Source organism: Garra rufa, chromosome 5, assembly GCF_049309525.1.
Source record: "Garra rufa chromosome 5, GarRuf1.0, whole genome shotgun sequence".
Lineage (NCBI taxonomy): Eukaryota > Metazoa > Chordata > Actinopteri > Cypriniformes > Cyprinidae > Garra > Garra rufa.
The window spans coordinates 318,216-341,869 of NC_133365.1; the positions used below are offsets into that span (position 1 = coordinate 318,216).

At 37.4% G+C, this 23,654-nt stretch overlaps 1 protein-coding gene across 2 annotated transcripts in view; it reads right to left on the reverse strand.

The window, feature by feature from the left end:
- The window catches only part of doc2b (double C2-like domains, beta), a 131,596-nt gene extending 116,898 nt beyond the window's left edge, over nucleotides 1-14,698 (reverse strand). The window contains exon 1 of one of the 2 annotated variants that reach the window (XM_073839841.1): nucleotides 14,239-14,698. In XM_073839841.1, coding sequence (XP_073695942.1) covers nucleotides 14,239-14,563 — 325 coding nt within the window. In that variant the 5' untranslated portion in view covers nucleotides 14,564-14,698. The remainder of the gene's footprint in view (nucleotides 1-14,238) is intronic. The other variant, XM_073839842.1, reaches the window with a different exon arrangement.
- Nucleotides 14,699-23,654: the final 8,956 nt, after the last annotated feature.

The window sequence follows — 23,654 nt, forward strand, 5'->3', positions numbered from 1 at the left end:
GAACTGCTGCTGCCCGCCCCTTTTCCAGAATAGGGCTGTGACTTTACAGCTCATACCTCAGATACTCAGCTAAAAAACATCTGTTTGGTTTTGATTATCATGTCTATTGCGCTGAAATCATGTGTTTTTAACCATATTAGTTTAAACTTCTGATATAGGGTTTTCTGAGTGCATGCACAGAAAGCAGCTGCCACACAGCATGTAAGCACTAAACCAAAAGCATGTAAGCAATAAATCTTTCATGTCTTATTGCGCTTAAACTGCCAAGTACAAACAAGTTTATGCTAAAAACATGAACTACAAAAACAGCTGGTTATGTCTGTGAAGGTAAACAGCTGGGAAAGAAACCACATGTTTATATTAGATCTGTGTGGCAGCAGCATAATATACAGTAATAAATCAATAAATCCACTGCTCTCTTGTCTCCTCTGAGGCTGGGACTCTAAATAGTATTCTGTGCTTGTCTGTGCAGTAAATGACAGAACAGTTAGCAAGCTTGGGTCAAACTTTTGCCACAACATTAGAACTGGTACACCGTTGTCGCTTACGTGGGTGGGATCCCCTTACCACTTCACGGGGGGAGCAAAATCTGACACGCTCGTTTTTTGACATGCTTGCAAAAAAGGCTTACCAAAAAGTTACTGGGTTGTCCTTTGACGCTTTTTGGGTGTGAAGATGCACTGGGGACCCGATTATAGAACTTACCCATGGAGTACAAATGCACTGATTCACCACAAATCCTTAAAATAAGGTCAAACTGGTCTGAGTTGAAATTATTTCATGAGGGAGATTTTCTCTTTTTTTTTTCAGATATTGCATTATTTACATTAGTTTTCATGTAGGAAACTATGAATGCTGATCTGTTCTTTAGAGCCAAAGGCTTCTTTCATCACATATTTGCAGCATGACAGAAGTGACATACAGAGCACTACAGTGGACGTCTCAGTAAGCGTACAACATTTAAAGAGCCTTGCATTATGGGAGATTGAAAGAATAAAAAACAAACATTCAAAACAGCTCAGCCTGTCTAAAGTGGAGCTGGTTGAAGCCTAACATATGACACATTACACAATGCTCTAATCCTACAGAGCCATGGGCACAGAGAGTATTATATAAAAGGGTGTGTTTTGCCATTGGAGAGGCTTTCTGAATGTTGCAGAGGATAAAGACAACATAGAAGAGGTCTCTCACTCTGTCTTCATTTTTAATCTTTGACTCTGTATTGAACCAAGTGCAGTGGTCATAACCTCAAAAAGAATAAAGCTCTATCCTCATGTGGCCTTCAAACCATGCCGATTTATCAACTTGTGAAAGAATTCTACCGACAGATTCACTGGTCTATGAAACACCATAAGTCCTGGAAAACATCTGAATGTAGAAATGAACCAATCCAAGAAGAAAAATGTAAGTACTGACCTAAGTGTGAATTAACAGTGTGGTATAACAGCAGGGTTTGCCTGAGAAGCAAGACCGGCACTTGGTAATAGTATCACTGAATTGTAGACTGTAATGAAAAATCTATTCCAGTGGTTCTTAACATTTTTCAGTTGAAGGCAGTGCAATATCCAACACAATATCTTTCCACTGAAACAGAGTATTGATATATTAAATGCATTTTGTGATTCCAGAGGTTTCAAGAATTGTATGTTCTAATAGTTATTAAGGGAAAGTCTTTTGAATTTCAATTTATAAAAATTATAAACACAGAAAGTACCATTTATAAACATTCAAGATTTAGAAGATCTAAAGTGAAATCCATCCTCCTTAAACATTGATTAGCTTAAATAAATATTAGAAAAGCTAATAATGCCTCAAGTCACCTCAATACCTAAAGCATGAATCATAGAGCCGGTTCTTAGCACTCACTCAAAGGGGGCATATAAGGATTTCACCATATCTAACATTCTCCCTGATAACAGTGATCTGTTGGAGGACTCAATGAAGTGCCCTCAAGTTCATCCCACATCACATCCTCCTGAATGATATTCAGCCAGTCAGACCCTTAATCACTGGATCACAAACATAGAGAGGATTTCCATTCGGGGACTGGGATTGAAGTGTCTGTGTGCTGTTGGGACTGTAAGTGTGTGGTATGGTTGAGTTCACTGTACACCATTAGTGTCCAGCTAAAGCTCCAGTGGTTTGGCCGAGGCTGAGAGGATTAGTAAAGGAAGCTCTAGTGGATCATGAAGCCATATTTGCTCTGCTGGGGATTGTTAGTAGAGTCCATACTTAGTACTATTTAAACAATTTACTAAAAGCTACAGGGTCATTCTGTGTCAAATCAACCAAATTTAAAAAAACTTACCCGGCTCAAATTTGAGATTTTACTAGTATTTATTCTGAGGAAAGATAGACACGTATAGTGATGAAAGCCAAAATATTAAATGTCATGGATGAATATTTACTGAGTAAACCACTATTTTGTAGAGGGAGGTCAAAATGGCTACAGGGTGGTAAAAAGCTAAAGTCAACAGATTTTACTAATATAAACACCAATCTCTGTGTAAAAATAAGATAATGATGCTGCAGTTTTCTAAAGCAATTTTTAACCCCCTATAACTTGACTAAGGTGAATCTAAGGTGAAAATTGCCATTTTGACCTCCCTCTACAAAATAGTGGATTACTCAGTAATTATTCATCCAAGACATTTAATATATTGGTGCAGTCGGCATCAGTTCAAACAGCTGATGAAAGCATCACAATAACCCACAAGTAATCCACATAACTTTAGTCCATCAGCTAATGTTTTATTTAGTGAAAAATCAGCTGTTTGGACTATTCAGCACCCATTCACTGCAGAGTATAGCGAGTGATGTAATGCTAAATTTCTCCAAATCTGTTCAGATGAAGAAACAAACTCATGTACATCTAAAATGAAACCATGGAACCAAATTATATCTTGTTCCTGTTATACATCCACTGGCAAATAATTGAATCTTTTGCTGATTACAATTTGCATGTGGAGTAAGAATTAACTCCTAATTTAGTGTGAGTGATGTGCATTTATCCACCTTATAGCCACATAAGTCACAGTCAAACACTGGTTATTATGACAATATCTGAAGGGTGAAATGTAATGTAAATTTGTAATAAGAATGAATAGAGTATCATGTTCTTTTTTTCATCCCACTTGTCATTATGAGTCACATAAAAATTCTCCTGATGCTTATTTCCAGTAATGTGACAAAGGTTTCAGAAAATTTGTTTACAACTAAGGATAGAAAACGTATTACATAAACCGCCAACAAAGTTTTTTTTTTCTGTCCTCCAAACCAGCATTCTCAAATTATTTCTAGGACTCACCCCATGCCCTTGTGGCGCTCAACAAATTATCTGCTGCCATAGTAACAAAGGAGAAAACCTCAGACTGGCTTCAGGAATTCCTGTTTTAGGTTATGTAAAGAGTGTGAAAATTTCACAGATATAGCAACTGGCACGAAGCCTGGTTTAGCCTACACTGCACTAGACTGTATACATAGGGGTCTTGCTTAAGTTATGTGTTTGGCTATATAAAACGACAGTATAGCCAAGCTGTCTGTGAAATTTATGCCTTCTCTTCTTCTTATAGACTTTAAAATTGTAACAAATAAATGTACTTTTTTGTACAAGTATTAATGAGCATAAGATACTTCTTGCAAAAAACATGACACATTTTACCATAAACTTTGAACTGCAGTTTGTTTTGTTGTGATATTCTATCTGTGATTGTGTTGTGTCATACAACACTTTTGATTTAAGTATGGACAGACAAATTAAATGTATTGTGCCTTGGTGTGAAGTGTAGATATTTCCCAAAAAGTGTGGGGTGAGTAACCCTGCTAACTAATTTTATGCATGTTGTAAATGTCTAACTTGGTCAAAGTCTTTACATTGCCATATATCATTGGCACCGCTGTATTTTATTGAGTGTCTAGTGCTTGTGAGCAGTGTGTAGGTGTGTGGGTCAGGGGGGGTTTGCGGGGGCTGGGTATTGTACAGCCAGCTGATCAGATAAAAGTTAATCCTGTCTTAACGTGTGGATGGGGAAAAATGGACAGATCTGGAGGAGATCTGAGCATTAAAGCAAAACCTTTAAAAAATGATGTTTTTACCCAATGCGGTAAAAGAAAATAAAGATAAATGACAGTATTACAAATACGCTATACCTGACTTCAGGTACAAGACAGCTGCTGAGCGACTGAAAAAAAATAATGCTTCAAAGCAGCCTTCTCATTGAATAACATCAACATCAGTGCACAAAGGCTGAACACTTCAAGGTAAAAGCTTTACAGGGCTGTAGTACAGCTGAATTTCAACTTTGTGTTCCTTTCTATTGTTAAAAAAGCTCATTTTGTTAATGATCTCTGAAACCCATGTACTGTATGGCATGTTTCCATGCATCACTCTGTCTGTCAACAACTGCATCTGTCAATCTGTCAGCGAGCTCTCCGAAAACACACAGACATGTGGCACAAATAACACACAAACAGAAAAAAAGACAACTCCATCAATGCTAGCCACAGATGGCAGACAGGACTTATGGCTAGACAGACCGTGATCTATCTATTCGATTCACAAAGGGAAGGGAAGGGAAGTGAGGAGAATTTGAAAGAAAAGGAAAAGGGACAGGAAAGGATTGGACAAGCAAAGAAAGGGAATGGAAAAGAAAAGAAAAGAAAAGGCAAAGGAAACAAAAGTGGAGATGGGAAGGAAAGGAAAGGAAAGGAAAGGAAAGGAAAGGAATGAATCAGACAAGTAAAGGGAAAGGAATGGAAAAGAAAATGAACAGGATAAGGAAAAAAGTGGAGATGGAAAGAAAAGGAAAGGAAAGAATCAGACAAGCAAAAGAAAAGGGTAGGAAAGGAAAGGAAAGAATCAGACAAGCAAAGGAAAGAATCAGACAAGCAAAGGAAAAGGGATGGAAAAGGAGGAACAGGAAAAGGAAAAGAAAGGAAAGGATCAGACAAGCAAATGAAATAGGATGGAAAAGAAAAGGAACATGAAAAGGAAAGAATTGGACAAGCAAAGAAAAAGGAATTGAAAAGGAACAGGAAATAGAAAGGAAAGGATCGGACAAGCAAAAAAAAAGCGATGGAAAAGAAAAGGAAAGGAAAAGAACAAAGGAAAGGAAAGGAAAGGAAATGAAAAGAAAAGAATTGGACAAGCAAAGGAAAAGGAATGGAAAAAAAATTACAGGAAAAGGTAAGAAAAGTGGAGATGAAAAGCAAAGGAAAGAAGTGGACAAGCAAAGGAAAAGAGATGGAAAAGAAAAGGAAAGGAAAAGAACAAATGAAAGGGAAGGAAAGGAAAGAATCAGACAAGCAAAGGAAAGAATCAGACAAGCAAAGGAATAGGGATGGAAAAGAAGGAACAGAAAAAGGAAAAGAAAGGAATGGATTGGACAAGCAAAGGAAAGGGATGGAAAAGAAAAGGAAGAGGAAAAGGAAAAGAAAGGAAAGGATCAGACAAGCAAAGGAAAGAATCAGACAAGCAAATGAATATTGATGGAAAAGAAGGAACAGAAAAAGGAAAAGAAAGGAATGGATTGGACAAGCAAATGAAATAGGACGGAAAAGAAAAGGAACATGAAAAGGAAAGAATTGGACAAGCAAAGAAAAAGGAATTGAAAAGGAACAGGAAATAGAAAGGAAAGGATCGGACAAGCAAAGAAAAAGGAATTGAAAAGGAACAGGAAATAGAAAGGAAAGGATCGGACAAGCAAAGAAAAAGGAATTGAAAAGGAACAGGAAAAGGGAAAGGAAAGGAAAGGAAGGGAAAGGAAAGGAAAGGAAAGAATTGGACAAGCAAATGAAAAGGAATGGAAAAAATCACAGGAAAAGGTAAGAAAAGTGGAGATGAAAAGGAAAGGAAAGAATTGGACAAGCAAAGGAAAAGGGATGGAAAAAATGACAGGAAAAGGTAAGAAAAGTGGAGATGAAAAGGAAAGGACAAGAATTGGACAAGCAAAGGAAAAGGGATGGAAAAGAAAAGGAAAGGAAAAGAAAGAATCAGACAAGCAAAGGAAAGAATTGGACAAGCAATGGAAAAGGGGAAAATGGAAAATAGGAAAAGGAAATAAAAGTGGAGATAAAAAGAAAAGGAAATGAAAAAAGGAAAGTGGAGATGGAAAGAAAAAGGAAAGGAAAGAATCGGACAAGCAAAGGAAAAGGGATGGAAAAGGAAAGGAAAGAATCTGACAAGCAAGGGAAAAGGGATGGAAAAGGAAAGGAACAGAAAAAAGGAAAGAAAAGGAAAGGATCGGACAAGCAAAGGAAAAGGCATGGAAAAGAAAAGGAACAAAAAAAGGAAAGGAAAGAATCAGACAAGCAAAAGAAAAGGAAAATAAAAGGAACAGGAAAGAAAAGGAAAGCAGAGATGAAACGAAAAGAAAGGAAATGAACAGGAAGAGAAAGGAAAGTGACTGGAAATATGAAAGAAGTCAGAATATAAGAGAAAAATATCCAATTGTTTTCCACAACCCAGTAGTTTTAGTGTATAATACATCTGCTGACCATGTAAACATGGCATGTTTTTTCATAGCCAAGCCCCATCTAGAAAACCCCAAGGGTGAAAAACACAGGGAAAAAAATACTGTCTACTCCTATCGTTATCTGTTATCTCACGACAGCTTGCAGATAGGCTCTTTAATAGGATTCGACAGAAGGTTGTAGCCTGCTTTCAGGAAATCCTCCCCCTGCTTATACCTGAGCGTGCCTTCGCTTTATGTGTCACAGGGACTGACTGTACAATCTGTGGCAGAACGGCACTGCCACAATAACATGTATCTGCTAACTGATGATAGCGGAGATCAGTTCAACCACTGACAATAAAAAATGGCATTATTAAAGAAAAGATTAAACTGTACCTAATGGTACAGCATCTATTTTTGTCATGCTGTAAGTGCTGTGCTTTGTTTCCACAGGTCAAGTGCATGCAGTTTAGACACAAGTAGGATAATTTAAAAATGCAATTAGGGTAAAGCATTCATCTTCATCTTGCATTTATACTGTAAATTAGGATTGCTTCATGATAAGAGTCATATTCTCAGGGAGAGAGATCTCTTCTATGTCTCTGATGCACTACGGGACATCATTAATGAACCTGTGATCAGATGTGATTTGATTGGTCTAAGTCGGGGGGCTGCTCAGTTGGTGTTGCACTTTTCTGTATCAATTAACATCCAAGTTGACAAAAACAGATCAGATAATGCTACACTTGGTGTCTAGTCTTTATCATGCACATTTACCAATATGGCAATGGCTAAAGTGAGTTCTAACTGCAGGGAGTGTGTGCCAGTGGCAAGTCACCACATATCAAATTATTTACTACATATAAGTGCACTATTGTTCAAAAGTTTAGATTTAGCTTTTCTATGAAAGCGATTAAAAATTAGTCCACTTCCAGAATAAAAACTCCCAGATAATTTACTAACCCCTATGTCATCTGAAAATGTTCATGTCTTTTCTTTTTGAGGAAAACCATATAGTGGACTTCAATAAGGATCAACAGGTTGAAGGTCCAAATTGCAATTTCAATGCCAGCCGAGGAATAAGGCTCTTATCGAGCAAAATGATTGGTAATTTTATATAGAAAATAAAAAATTATATACTTTAACCACATATGCTCATCTTGCACTACAGTAGCTCTGTGATGCACATGTGCGTCTTCCCACATTGCGTAATAATTTTGTCAAAGTTACATGTGGTTAGTTCCTCATCTGTGTACAGTCGTGACCAAAAGTTTTGAGAATTACATAAATATTGGAAATTGGAAAAGTTGCTGCTTAAGTTTTTATAATAGCAATTTGCATATACTCCAGAATGTTATGAAGAGTGATCAGATGAATTGCAGTCCTTCTTTGCCATGAAAATTAACTTAATCCCGAAAAAAACTTTCCACTGCATTGTTAAGAAGGCTTCAGGGCATCCAAGAAAGTTCAGCAAGTGCCAGGATCGTCTCCTAAAGAGGATTCAGCTGCGGGATCGGAGTGCCACCAGTGCAGAGCTTGCTCAGGAATGGCAGCAGGCAGGTGTGAGCGCATTTGCATGCACAGTGAGGCCAAGACTTTTGGAAAATGGCCTGGTGTCAAGAAGGGCAGCAAAGAAGCCACTTCTCTCCAAAAAAAACAAAAAAAAAAAACATCAGGGACAGATTGATCTTCTGCAAAAAGTATGGCGAATGGACTGCTGAGGACTGGGGCAAAGTCATATTCTCCGACGAAGCCTCTTTCTGATTGTTTGGGGCATCTGGAAAAAGGCTTGTCCGGAGAAGAAAAGGTGAGCGCTACCATCAGTCCTGTGTCATGCCAACAGTAAAGCATCCTAAGACCATTCATGTGTGGGGTTGCTTCTCATCCAAGGGAGTGGGCTCACTCACAATTTTGCCCAAGAACACAGCCATGAATAAAGAATGGTACCAAAACACCCTCCAACAGCAACTTCTTCCAACAATCCAACAACAGTTTGGTGAAGAACAATGCATTTTCCAGCACGATGGAGCACCGTGCCATAAGGCAAAAGTGATAACTAAGTGGCTCGGGGACCAAAACGTTGACATTTTGGGTCCATGGCCTGGAAACTCCCCAGATCTTAAAACTTGTGGTCAATCCTCAAGAGGCGGGTGGACAAACAAAAACCCACTAATTCTGACAAACTCCAAGAAGTGATTATGAAAGAATGGGTTGCTATCAGTCAGGATTTGGCCCAGAAGTTGATTGAGAGCATGCCCAGTCGAATTGCAGAGGTCCTGAAAAAGAAGGGCCAACACTGCAAATACTGACTCTTTGCATAAATGTCATGTAATTGTCGATAAAAGCCTTTGAAACGTATGAAGTGCTTGTAATTATATTTCAGTACATCACAGAAACAACTGAAACAAAGATCTAAAAACAGTTGGGCAGCAAACTTTGTGAAAACTAGTATTTGTGTCATTCTCAAAACTTTTGGCCACGACTGTACTTCATTTCAAAAAGGAAGGGTAGGGCGAAAAACTCCATTTAATTAAACTTCAAAATCAACCGACAATGTTGTTTTACTCTTTTTGTAAAGGGCATTAGACTTTCTTTGCATGTTTACTTTGTAAAGCTAGTTGTACTTTGTACTCTGGTCAAGCTAGTGCAAGACAAGCATTTGCACTTTTTTAAAAGAATATTTTAATTATTATTTTTTTAGAAAAAGACTGATCGTTTTACTAGATAAGATCCTTATTTCTCGGCTGGGATAGTTAAGAGCCCTTTGAAGCTGCATTAAAACTGCAATTTGGACCCTTAAATCAGCTGATCCCTGTTGAAGTCCATTATACAGAGAAAAATCCTGAAATGTTTTCCTCAAAAACCTTAATTTCTTTTCGACTGAAGAAAGAAAGAGATGTAAATCTTAGATGACATGGGGGTGAGTAAATTATCAGGATTTTTTTATTCTGGAAGTGAACTAATCCTTTGATACTTTTATTCAGCAAGGACACATCAAATTGATCAAAGGTTACAAGAAAGATTTCTATTTCAATAAAATTCTGTTCTCTTGAACTTTCTATTCATCAAAGAATCTTAAAAAAAGCAGAGTAATGGCTGCTGAAAATACAGCTTACAGACTTACAGTCTTGACTTTTATCCTGCTTGAATTCATTCTAAATAACAAATGCACCCAAGTTCAAATGTGCTAAATTTGCTTCTGTGAATATACATTTTTTTAACTACAATGTTTTCCTTAGATTATCTGGCAACTCAAAGTTGACTGCTACATGCCAAATGCGATTTGATACGCTTGCCTGAAAACTTGTGGAAGTTTGTGGTTAAAGCACCACTTAGCAGTCTAAAGCTGCAAATGCATTTTGCAGATGCGGCGGCGGCACCCACAGTGGTAAAAAGCTAATTCTAGTTGAGTACCATCTGTATTGATTTGTAGCAGAATGCTTTGGGTGGTTGCTTGCTCACTTCTACTTTTAATTAGTTAAGAAGCACTGTCACAGAGGATCTGAAATGATAATACAAAATACAAAGGAGTTGTTTCTTTCTGTCATGTTTCCAAAGAGAAACGTGAAAACAGAAAAGGACATGATGTCTCAGTGTCCTCATTGTGCTAGAGGGTGTCCTCCCTGAACCTTACGGACACCTTGTTCGTGTGGGAGAGTGATATCCCATTGGAGTTATGGCACTATTAGCTTGAGATGTGCCACTGATATTAAATCCACAGGCTCACTCCCATTGTAAATGTGACTCTGGGAATACCATAAAAGGGCTAGAGGTGGATCTTTCATCCTGAGCAGTCAACTGATTTGGAAATCAAATCCATCAGCACACAATGCAGTCTTCACAAACAGTTTAAGCTCCAGTGCTTTCTGTCAAACTAAAGCCAGCCATTCTAAAGTCTAATAGATGATGAGAATTTCAGCAAGTTGGTTTTGTGTCATCAAATAATCCTTTAAAAGTCCATCCACCCCAGTAAAACCAAATGAAGAAAAAATCCTCACAAACTCCAGTTCTCCAGTTATGCAACCCAACAAGTAGAGTATCTGGTAAGCACACAACTCTTTAAGATCGCTTTCAGTCTGATTGACCAGTACCTAGAAAACAATTAACCTTTAGTGCAACTTCCCTTCTTAATTGCAAGAGTAATGTGTTACTGCTCAACCAGGTATATTTAATGATGATTAAACCGCTAAACCTCCTAAACAAAAATATGCCGTTGCATGTGACGTTCCAGGCTGAAACTTATTCGCTTATGTAACCGTGAGACAGTCATCTGAAAAAACAAACAAACAGTTGCTTTATAATCTCTCTATGCATCTCTGTTTCAGATTCTAATAGAGCAATACAGTAGGGTTATGCATGGCTAAGAAGGTCATGTTGGATTGATCGGAGAAAAATAATTTTCCATTTTTGTTGCCTCTGGAAAGTGAAAAGTTGTAGAGCTGATATTTATTTTCTTTCCCTCTGCAGCTGAAAGGTGCATTAACACTGACAGTGATTAAATCTCTGGAGGTCACTGTGCTGTACTGTTGGTTGCTAACAGCTGTATCCACCTGCATCAGGAGAGCTTCACTATTTATTTTTTGCGTTAAGTGTTAGTTTACCCACAGGACTTTTGCTCATCTTCAAAAGACAAAAGATGATATTTTTAATTAAAAATCTGAGAGATATGCTCACAAATATTGTAGAGCACATCAAAAATGGTAAACTTGTTGACCTATGAGACAAACTGACCTCACTGAATCGTGTGGAAACTAAAACATGATTGCTTGACATTCAAAATTCATAGCTTCTCACGTCAAGCTTATGTTCACCATATTTGTCCCTTAAAAGGGTCATGAACTGAGAAATCAAAATTCCCTTATTCCTTTAAGATATACAAGGTTACTGTAAAACAATTTGAGTTTTAGAACTCAAATCTTTCTTGTTAGTCTAAAAAATCTGATGAAACGACTTTATCTTTTATTTTTTTTGCCACTTTATGATGTAATAGTGTGGTTAAACACCACCTCAGCAGCAGAAGATCAATGCCTGCTTTTACATCACTGCCTGTTTAGCCCCACCCACCATTTCACACACAGTGTAAAAAACGAGAGAGAATGCAGGTCAACACAGAAAACAAACAATAAAGATGGCTCTGAAGACAACAAGATGATGCTCATTGACGAGTTGTGGATAAACAGTCTTTGCATTGCCTTCCTTCTGATCCCAACATTAGAAAAGAGTGGATGAACTTTATTTTTAAGAAAGTTCCAGACTGCATCAGTAAGAACTTCGTCCTTTGTTTGCTTATTTATTATTATCATACTTCTTATTATACTTATTTGGTGGTCACTACTGCTTTGTCTGTTATTACAGATCGTTTGATATGCAAAGAGTATTTACACATTATTAACCTATATAAGAGCAACATCCATTTATGAAGAATGTAGGCTGTCAAACATACACAACTATTAGCCAATCATAGCAGTGGGTGTTTACTTCTGAGTCTACAATCAGTTACACCTATTTAAACAGAACGTTCTGATGATGGTGTCAAAACAGAACAGAAAATATCCTACTACTTCTAAATTATGTTTTATGATGTAAAAATCTTGATAGCATTATACTTGGGCCTCAGAGAACAGTACAAAATAATTATAAAAGGCCCTTTAAGCATTATCAAAAAATTAATTTACTCTAACTTTTGGTCATGTCAAAAGGCTGTGAATGTGAAATACCATCAGGAATATGGCAAGTAGCTGTGTATAGAAACCACCAGGGGTACACAACCCCAAGGACCAGCCTCTTTTGTACAGGCTCACAGGTACTCAAGGGTATTTTATGGATTGCATCAGTCAAAGTGGCTTGTTTTTCCCAAAGCATCTGTGTTTAGTTGATTCAAACCGAGAGGTCAGTGAGGCTTTCAGCTTGAGTGACAAACAGGTGGTATTTAGTAAGTGGCTTCAAAGCTCTAATGGGAATTCATCATTTTATTTTTAATTCTTCCCAGCTTGGACACTATGTACTGATGAAGCAACCAGTTGTATGGTTGCAACTGACAAAAGTGCTCAGCTTAAGATTCAACTCCAATTTTGTTTGGATCCAGCTCTTAATTAAGCTCCAAAACAGAAGACTGCTCTGTTTGCAATCTGTCCTGTGGTACTCAACTCATAAACGGTTTGTCGGCAGAGCCGAAGAGACGCCATCGCCAAATGTTTGTGGAAGTTCCATGTAATCCATCTGTTGCGTTAGCAAAGCCTCAAGTTTGTTCCCTCTTCTTCTTCCTCTAACTTACTCTGCTAAACTCCCCGTGAGACGTTCGAACCATTAAATGCTCAGGCAAATTAGTATAATTGGCTTATTTGTATTTCATGAGTCACATAACAAACATGTCAGGTTAGGATTTAATTTGTCTCTCTGTTGTGCAACTAATATGTGCATTGTGATTCAGACAACAGGCGAGAATGAGAGAACAGGAAGAGGCTTATGATTTAGAGCGACACACCGATGAATCACAGCACAATAGCTCCATGCTAATCTATCATCATAAAACACAGGCGCACCAGACCGCAGTCCCACGATCCTATGCTTTAACGATCACGCTCGCAGATACAGCATTTCTACATTGCATTACCTCATGCCTCGTGAAAGGTGAAGGACTGGTTATATCGGCCGACACATTTCGTCAACCTGTGACAGACTGTTGCGTGTAAGCGATTGATATTGATTACTGCGGTCGACAGCAAAGCATGCAATTACAGTAGGACAAAGATGCACTTCAGATCATCTTTGGGCAGTTAACGTGCTACAGGTTGCTTGTTGTTGTTACCCATCAATCCTAATGTGTCTTGCTTAAAGGGATAGTTCATTTTAAAATGAAAGTTGTATTCACCCTCATGTAGATTCCGATAAGATTTTTTTGGGAAATGTCTGTTTTTTGGTACATACAATGAAAGTCAACAGGGATCAGTATTGTTTTGGACTCCATTGACTTTCAATTCAAAATATCTTATTTTGTGTTCCAGATAAAAAAGTCAAATAGCTTTGGAAGAACATAAGGGTCGAATTTTCATTTTGGGAAAAAACTACAGAGGGCGCATTGAAACTAAAATAGACCAAATTTGCTTCTCATCTAAGCAAATATTGATTTAGAAGATGATTTTTGCTGTGTAGCATGCTCTTGGTCTTTCACGCGGGTCAAAGGTTAACAGCTGTCAGCAACAGATCATTGCGTGCTATGCCAGAGCCGTCCGGGATTAGATCCAGAAACCTTGGTTGCATCGTTATAGCCACTTGTTTTTCCATCAGCACACATGCTCAGGCACACACGTTGAGCTTGGCACTGTATGGATTAACCCCATCTAAGACAGAGCACGATAATGATAAAATAACCACATGAGACCGCAGGGCTCTATCTAATCTAGTCTACAGGCTGCCATGATTGAAAACCGGGCTCCAAACGGAGAGGCAGGCAGAGGTCCATAATAGGATTTACATCTGGGACAGACAAGAGCTCTACAGATACAGATATACAACAGGAACGGATGACTTGCACCTGATGCCCACAAGAATTGCTTTAAAGATCAATGAAACAAAAACAATAAATAGACAGGGTACCTTCAAAATGTTGCCTGTCTGAACCTTAATAATCACATGCTGAATAAACCAAAGGCAAGCATTCAATCAGAGCTGATGAAGTAGAGCTACATTCATACAGGTGGATGAAAACAAACAGGCAGAGGAATCTGAGGCAACAGTTGTCAATTCTAGAGTAGCACAAAGACAAGCGTAAGAAAGAGCTACTCACTGGAGTCGTCCGAATCGTAGCCTTCCACGTCCGGCTCTTCTTCCTTCTTGCTGGCCACGAGCGCGGTGGCACCGAAGGCTTGGTCCAGGTCGTCCTCATCCTGTTTGGGGTCCGCGGCCGGGCCCTCGGACTTCTGGCTGGTAGAGGTGCTCCGCAGGGAGCCGGCGCGGCTGAGGGCCGGAGGAGCTGTGGGGGGGAGACCCCGTGGGTAACGGGGGAAATAGTCAGATATCTGCTTGATGGGCTGAATGGGACCTGGACATACATCAATGGCCATGTGCTCCTGGATGCTGATGGTCGTCTTCTCGCCTTTGCGTTGTGTCATTCATGCAGCCCTTTTGAGGATGTGCCACCACCCCTGAACCCGGGTGGTAACAGTAAAAAAAAAAAAATGAAGAAATAAACAAAATGAAATAAAAAACAACCTTCAAAAGTAAAATCTTCTTAGCTCTGGTAATCTCTTAGAGTCCCTGAAGAGCAACTGAGCGTGTCTTGGTATGTGAGTGCATGTGTGTGTGAGTTTGCGATCGCAGTGGTGGGCTACATGAGAGGCTGCGGGCTGCTCCAGCACACTGTGGTCATGCCGTCTGCCTGTGAGCTGCGCTCAGACCACTACAGCACGCTAAGACTGTTACCGGGATGAATGCATGTGGGAGAGAGAGAAAGAGAGAGAGGGGGAGAGAGAGAGGGAGGGGCAGGATTATATGGAGGGACGGAGGGATTGGCTGATGTCATTGCTTAGCAACATGACGGTAAACAGGAACCGGGCGCGCGGCTACTTAATTATGCTATTAGTCCATCTGTTAGAGAGAGAGCGGCTGGGTTATCTTTGTGTTCCTCTTCTCCCTTCGGTCTAGCTTCTGACTGAACCGTCGTCGCAGACACACGCCGCGTGTGCTAAACTCCAGCACAATTACCAGCAACAGGTGCTAAATGCCTAAAGTCACACGTGCCAGGTTATACATCAGTCTGGCTATTCAAATAGTACAATGGAGTGAAAGCAAACGGTAGATAAGAAGAAATGCAGCATTTATAAAGCTTTTCAATCCAGTATTTGTAATATACTGGCTGAATTTTCTGCATCATTACTCCAGTCTTCAGTCTCACACGATCCTTCAGAAATTATTCTAATATGCTGATTTATTACTTTTATTATTCATGTTGGAAAGAGTTGTGCTACTTAATTTTTATTTTTGGAAACTGTGATACTTTTTCAGGATTCTTTCAAAAAGAATTCTTCTATTTAAAATAGAAATCTTTTGAAACAATATACACTATCGATCAAAGTTTGGGTTCTGTAATCTTTTTTTTTTTTTTTTCTTAGTTTGAAAGAAATTAGTACTTTCATTCAGCAAGGATGTGTTAATTTGATAAAAAGTGATAGTAAAGACTTATATTGTTAGAAAATATTTTTATTTTGAATAATTGCTGTTCTTTTTACCTTTTTATTCATCAAAGAATCCTGAAAAGTATCACAGGTCCAACATTGATAATAAATTAGCATATTAGAATGATTTCTGAAGGATCGTGTGAGTAATGGCTGACGAAAATTCAGCTTTGCATCACAGAAATAAATTATATTTGAAAGTATATTACTATAGAAAACTTATTTTAAATTGCAATAATATTTCATAATATTGCTTTATGTATTTATGATCAAATAAATGGAACTTCGATGAGTACAAGAGATGTCTTTAAAAAACATTAAAAATCTTACTGATTGCAAAGGTTTGAACATCAGTGTATGAGTATTAAAAGTATAGTTCACCACAATTTAAAATCCCCTCATGTCGTTCTAAACCTGTATGAATTTCTTTCTTCTGTGGAACATGAAAGAATATATAAGAACATTTCAAATGTTTTTGTTCATAACTACCAAAACTACATCGGACAGCATTGACTTTTAATGTATGGACCAAAAACACAACACAACACATACTTTTTTTTTCTTTTTTTAAATACATTTTATGTTCCAAGGAAGTAAGTCACATAGCTTTGGAATTAGAATGAGTAAATGTTCACTTTTCAAGTAAGGCTGCACGATTAATCGCACGATGTTGTGAGGCGCGTTTAGTCAATGAAGCCGGTACTTTGATTAGTAGTAAATCTCCATCACGTTCGTTCAGCTGGAGCGGCAATTAATACACAAAGACGTAAATCACTGACAAGCTACGCCAAATTGCGCTCAAAATCGCATTCGATTTTGAGCGCGATTTGGCGTAGCTTGTCAGTGATTTACGCCTCTGTGTATTAATTGCCGAACGCTGAACGCGTGTGCTGAACACACGTGATGGAGATTTACTACTAATCAAAGTACCGGCTTCATTGACTAAATGCGCCTCACAACATCGTGCGATTAATCGTGCAGCCCTATTTTCAAGTACACTCTTAAAAATGAAGGTTCTTTATTGGCAGCAATGATTTTATGAAGAACCTTGAACATCCATGAAACCTTTCAAATGCAGAAAATGTTCTTTATAGACCTTTTTTTTTTAGATTTTTAAAATGTTCTTCAAATTGGTTCTTTTAGGAATTGTTCACTGAAACATTCTTTGGGGAACCGAAAATGGTTCTTCTATGGCATTGCTGCGAAAAACACCCTTTTGGACCCTTAGTTTTAAGAGTGTATAACTAAGAAGTTAACATTTAGCAACATGCTGTTAATTGGCTTGTTTTGGTTTTCTAATATGCTGGCTTTCAGGCATTTTTAAGAGTCTTTAGGGTCACTGTATTCATAACACTTTTCTACATGAACTTCTCTTAAACTGATTTCAGTGTCATGACAAATACAGACGGTAGAGACATTTACTGGGAAAATTGCATCAGCCCTCTGTTGCTTTATGAAAACTAGCAAGGGGCTATTCAACCTGTCCTCTGCTTTACAGCAATGATAAATTACAAGCAAAAGCCGTTCTCACATTTTACAATAGCAAAGATTTATAGTGAAAACAGTGAGTAATCTTGATGTACTCTCTTAAGGGAGCTAGACGAGATGACAGTGCAGCGCTCTCGACTGACGGTGTCGCTTTTAACAAGGGAAGAGGAATGAGGAAAACAATGAATTATGGCGAGGGATATACGTAGGATATAGCATGATGTTATTTAATCATGGTTGTTCATAATTTCGATCCAAATGTTTGCCATTCCCACATGGTATCATTAGGAAACAAAACCTGGCAATTCATTTACTCTTATAATTAAGGAGTCGCCCCCATGCTCGTTGCAATTCTTCAGCGGAAAACACTTAGTGAGAGCGAAGCTCATTATTTTCTGTCTATTTCCGTAATTCCTTCTGGAGGTCCTTTCTTTTGTGCTTCCGGAAGACTCACGGTTAAAAAAAAAAATGAAGAAGAAGGAAAAAGGCAGAAAAAAAAAGTTTGATTACCTCCAAAGGGTGCTTCACAAGAAAGTAGCACAGCTGCTACCATTTATCATGCTGATAATGTGCAGGTTATTAATTTATTGATTCTAATGCCTGGCACAGAAACATAACTGTGAAAATAGTGAAGGCTAGAAAAAATAATACACAGTGAATGTAGGCAAGAAGCCAAGGCTTCTAATCCTAGTTATTTTCCTATGGAACAATGTACCCGAATGGGGTGCTGTTGAACAAGCATTTTATGGAAATTTGCTGATATAAAGTCAGCCAGAAAATTGTATTCAAATGACTTTAATGATGTAAAGGGGTCATAAATTCAAAATCTCATTCATGCGGACTGAATTTTCTACTGCAACCAGAAAATATCATTCAAACAGGAGAGAAATCGCTTAAGTATTCCAACATGACAAACGTGCCAATCCTGGCGAAAAAAAAGTTTAAACTAGTCTAAATGGTTTGCGAGTCTCATCTGGTTTATGCCAGTCTAGATGCTTTCCCAGCCAGGTAAACCATCTTGACCAACTGACAAGTGTTAAAACACTCTTTAAAACCAGTGAGCTAGTTTTGAGCTTTCATTTCAGCAGAGAATGCACACTTCAGAAATGCATAAATATCTGAAATGGGATATGACGTGAGCTGCTGTAATGTGAAAATCTGAGGAAAATAGCAGTGCACTTTTAGTTAATTTTACATTTTTAGCTCTCTCTTTCTCTTTTAGCCTCTCCACGTGCAATTCATAACTTGGCCTGTCCATAATGGCTCTTTAAGGGCACGGTTCTTAATCCAATCTGGCCGCTGTAATCAGAGGATAAAATGGGTTAGTGGATATTGGCTGCTCCGGCCCTTGGCCGAGATCAAATGTCATTCCTATGAGGCTCCACTGTGATGAGGGAACCTTTGGAGATAGATACAGACCAAATATGAATCAGCAAGGCCATTCAAGACAAAGTTCATGGGTAGTGACATTTCTGTAAGAAGGTAAAAGCCACTTTTGTTCTTGCAGTTTCTCAAAGAACCATCATAGGCTGATGAATAGACTGCTTTTATTATGATCAATCTTCCAGAACCTGGCAGCTCATAGTGGTGGTGAGATATATATACTTTTTATTAATTCATGAGTGGATGGCAAGTTCTTACCTTTAGTCCCTGGCATTCACTCCCTAGTTTCTTTAATTTTTTAAGAGAACTGCTTTGCACTGATGCCGTCATTTCAACTTATGGGATTTGAAAAGATAAACTAAAATAAATAAATAAATATATAGGTTGAATAACAGCTAGATTTCCCACACAGCTACAGTAGCTATCGCCGGTGATGGAGCACTCGCATAAAAATTCATAGAGGGCAGAAATAGGCCATATAATATGAGGTTGTGTTGCTCACAGAAGAGCTCTTGGACCCGCTCTCACCTGTGCTAAAAATGACAGAAGGAGAACTGCAGAGGCGAAATGTACAAACTGCTCAGGGATGCCATTATTAACATATACACAAGTGCCGAGAGGAACTGCAGACATGCATTTATTTCACTTTACTTGTTTTGTGTTTCAGTTGTTTTAAACTGACATGTTCAAGAGGAGTTTGGTAGCACCAGAGAGATTTCAAAATATATTCTTTCACTTTTTGCTTTGCAAGCTTGATGCTTTTTTGTTTGGATGCAGAGTTCATGTTCAGGTCTTTGACTAACCCTGTGACATTCAACAGGGTGGTGAAATGGCAAAACAAAAACAAAAAACAAAAAAAAGAATCACTCTTGCAAGCAGTCATGTTGAAAAATTAGGATTAAAGGATTTAAAAGACATTTTTAGCTCTGACACTTATGGATCAGATTTTAACTTATGGGTTAATGACAAAGGTGTCGATTTTCAACCATTCCCATGGTCGACAGCTGTTTAAATTAACTATCAATTAATCAGTTAACCTCAGTACTGCAAAATGCATTTTGATGCTGCTCAAGGAACATTTTTTTATTATTATCAGTGTTATACAATTCTTCTTCATGAATGGTGCTACTTAATATTCTATAGAAACTGATACACAGGATTCCTTGATGAACAGAATGTTCAAAAGAACACCAATTATTTCAAATAGAAATCTTTAATCTTAAGAAAATAAAGAGTAAAATAAAATAAAACATTCTGTCTCAAACTAAATCTTAAACTCAGTAAGTGATTAACATCTGCAAAGGGCAAAATACAATTTTAATCAAGCATTATAGGTAATTCAAATACAAAGAGAATGTGTTTTAAATAAGAAATAGTATATTATAAGGTGCATGGAAGAAATTTGTAATGGTCCCCGCCATGCTGTGAATCTGAAATATATTCATAAATGTGCTGTTAATTAACAAACCAGCCATCAGGGGTCTGTCTAGGAGATGCCCTTTAAAGGAGCAGTTAACGGAAAACATCATCGTTTTGAATAGTCCTTACCTGCTGAGAGGATAAATTACACTCATACTACAATCTTTCAGTGGAGCCGCCAATTTAACTCAGTAACACAAGATAAAATTAAACTTGCCAGGATAAAAGACAAGCATTTAACCCTCTGAGGTCTGAGGGTGTTTTGGAGCCCTGGAGAAATTTTGACATGCCCTGACATTTGTGCTTTTTCAGTTTTTTTCAGCTCATAAACAAAAATGGCTAAAGTCTGATAACACTGTATTCAGCACAAACTGCGGTGCAATAATATTTGAGCTGTAAAATGTACTTTTGGCTATTGCATGGGCCAAAATGATTAATTATTCTTTTATGCCCAAATTCATTAGGATATCAAGTAAAGATCATGTTCCATGAAGATATTTTGTAAATTTCCTACCGTAAATATATCAACTTAATTTTTGATTAGCAATATGCATTGCTAAGAACTCCATTTGGACAACTTTAAAGGTGATTTTTGCAATGTTTAGATTTTTTGCACCCTCTGATTTCAGATTCTAAAATAGTTGTACAGTATCTTGACCAAATACTGTCCTATCCTAACAAACTATAGATTGATGGTAAGCTACAAATATACCCGTGCTACTTAGACTGGTTTTGTGGTTCAGGGTCACATATATTTGTTTAAACTGTTTTGGACAGTGCACATTTATCTCCCGATTCAAATGAGATTACTTTTTCACTGGAGAAAAAAACAAAAAAAAAACATGCGTGACCCTGGACCACAAAGTCGTAAGCAGCACGGGTATATGTGTAGCATTAGCCAACAATACACTGTATGGGTCAAAATGACAGATTTTTCTTTTATGCCAAAATCAGGACATTAAGTAAAGATCATGTTCCATGAAGACATTTAGTACATTTTCTACTGTAAATATATCAAAACTTCATTTTTGATTAGTAATATAGCTAAGAACTTAATTTGGACAACTTTAAAGGCATCTTTCTCAGTATTTATATATTTTTTTCTCAGATTCCAGATTTTCAAATAGTTGTATCTCGGCCAAATATTGTCCTTTTAGATGATGTACAAAACTTAATAAAAAAAAAGACCCTTATGACTGGTTTTGTGGTCAAGGGAAACATATTATTGACAGAGGAATCGTATTTTAGCTGGAAGCAACTTGATGGTTTGTTTTTTACAAACACGCAGCTCTTTGCTTCACAAGATGCAAAGTGACGGACTGGAGTTTCACAGCAACCATTCACTGCGGAGGATCCATTAGTGAGCAAGGGATGCAATACTACATTTTCCCAAATCTGTTCAGATGAAAACAACTCCTCTACATCTTAGATGGCCTAAGGGTAAATTTTCATCACATTTTAATTTTTTGGATAAACTATTTAATTAATTTTAATGTTACAACATTAAGAACACTAGCAGGTTGCCTGGGAAAAAAAATAAATAAAGTAAAAAACACAGCACCATATCAATTCTCTGCTGCTACGCAGTAGTCAGTTCACAGTTGGAATAAGAATAAGATATGCAAAACAATCCACCTACAGTATATTACAAACCATTAACAATGATCCTCCAAATCCTGCAACTGTCACTGGGAAACAACTTTTCTGTGCACATGAGAATGCAACAGGCTCCATATCTGTGAATAGATATTTATGACTGCAGCATGTGGCACATTAGGGTTTTACACTGAAATAGCCTGAAGCACTGGTTGCAGGGAGGAGAACAGATGTCAAATGGAGCTTGATAGATGAATGCAGATCCTATGAGACACACAATAATCCCAAACAAGCCTCAGTAGAACAAAGCATGAGAGATATTCACATTATAATCTCTACTGTGGTTAAAAAGTGCTCTGAAAGACCCAAATTAGCCAGGTTATTTCAGACTCCCCAGACACAGTCCAGTATGCACACCGAATGAACAGGTGTGCAAGTGGTGATGACTGTTTATTTAGGATGCTCACACATTGTTAGTAAGAATTTACTGATGAGGGCTGCACTTCCAAATGAATCGTTCCCCCTAATGGGCACTGCCTGCAATTGGTTCTTTGAATTCCTAACCGTTACGTGACAAGCGATCCAAATGGGTAATACAACCTGCTCTAAGTGGACTATTAACACTGGTGCTCTTGAGGGCTTCTGCTCTCGGCCGTAGTTACTTAACCTAAACCGTTCAGCAACACATATCAAATTGACTGATAGAAGCACAGTAATTGGGCTGATAAGCAGTGATGAAACAGCGCACAGGGAGGAAGTGGACGACCTCACTAAGAGGTTCTGCATTAAGACTGAGCCCAGAACATTAACAACACAGCAGCTCTGCAGGCAACAGACACATACATATACCTACCAGGACTGGGCAGAACTCAGAATTTAAAGGGAAAGTTCACCCAAAAATAAGAATTCTGTCATCTTTTACTCACCCTCATGTCGTTCCAAATCTATTGGCCTTTTCTTTAGCAGAACACAAGCGAAAATACTTTGAAGAATGTTGGTAACCAAACAGTTACCTTTGAATTTTATTATTTCACCAAAAAAAGGACCAATTCTCACTATTTGCTTATTAGCATGCCTAACATATTGGCTGTTTATTAGTACCACTCGTATAAGCACCTCTTCTACAAGGCCATATTCTACATCCCTGAACCTACCTAATACCCAAACTAAACAACTATTATTAAGCAGCAAAACAGGTATTTATTGAGGCAGAAGTCATAGTTAAGGGCTTGTTATTTGTGAGAACTGGACCTTAAAATAAAGTCTGACCAAATTTTTATGTTCCAAGTCACAATAATTCATTTTTGGATGAAGTATTCTTCAATAACTGGCTCTGGTAAAGTCCACAGGATGTTTTTCTTATCTGATTAGACATATTTCTCTAAACTATTTAATATTGTCTAGATTTAACATAACCATTAAACAGTTTTTTTAATACGCCATCTAACTAAATATTCCATATATATATTAAATACAGCATATATATATATATATATATATATATATATAAAGCCATTCAAAAGTTTGGAATCAGTAAGACTTGTAATGTTTTTTATATAAGCCTCTAATGCTTACAGAATTTGTTTGATCAAAAATACTGAATACAAACAGTAATATTGTAAAATGTTATTACAATATAAAATAATGGTTTCTATTTTAATATACTTTAACATATAATTTATTCCTGCATGCAAAGCTGAATTTTCATCAGCCATTAAACCAGTCTAAAGTGTCACATGATTATTCAGAAATGATTCTAGCATGCTGATTTATTATTAGAATTATCTACTGTATGTTGGCAGCAGTTTTTTTTTGGAACCTGTGATACATTTTTCCCCAGGATTCTTTGATGAATAAAAAGATAAAAATAAAAAGAACAGCATTTATTAAAAACATAAAACATTTCTAAAAAAAATAAGTCTTTGCTATCACTTTTTTATCAATTTAACACATCCTTGCTGAATAAAACTATTAATTTCTTTTTTTTTAAAGAAAGAATAAAAATGTACCAAATATTTAAACGGTAGTGTATATGTTATTATTAAAGATTTCTTTTTTAAATAAATATTGTTCTTTTTAACTTATTAATCAAAAAATCCTGGTTACAAAATGTAAATATTAAGCAGCAAAACTGTTTTCAGCA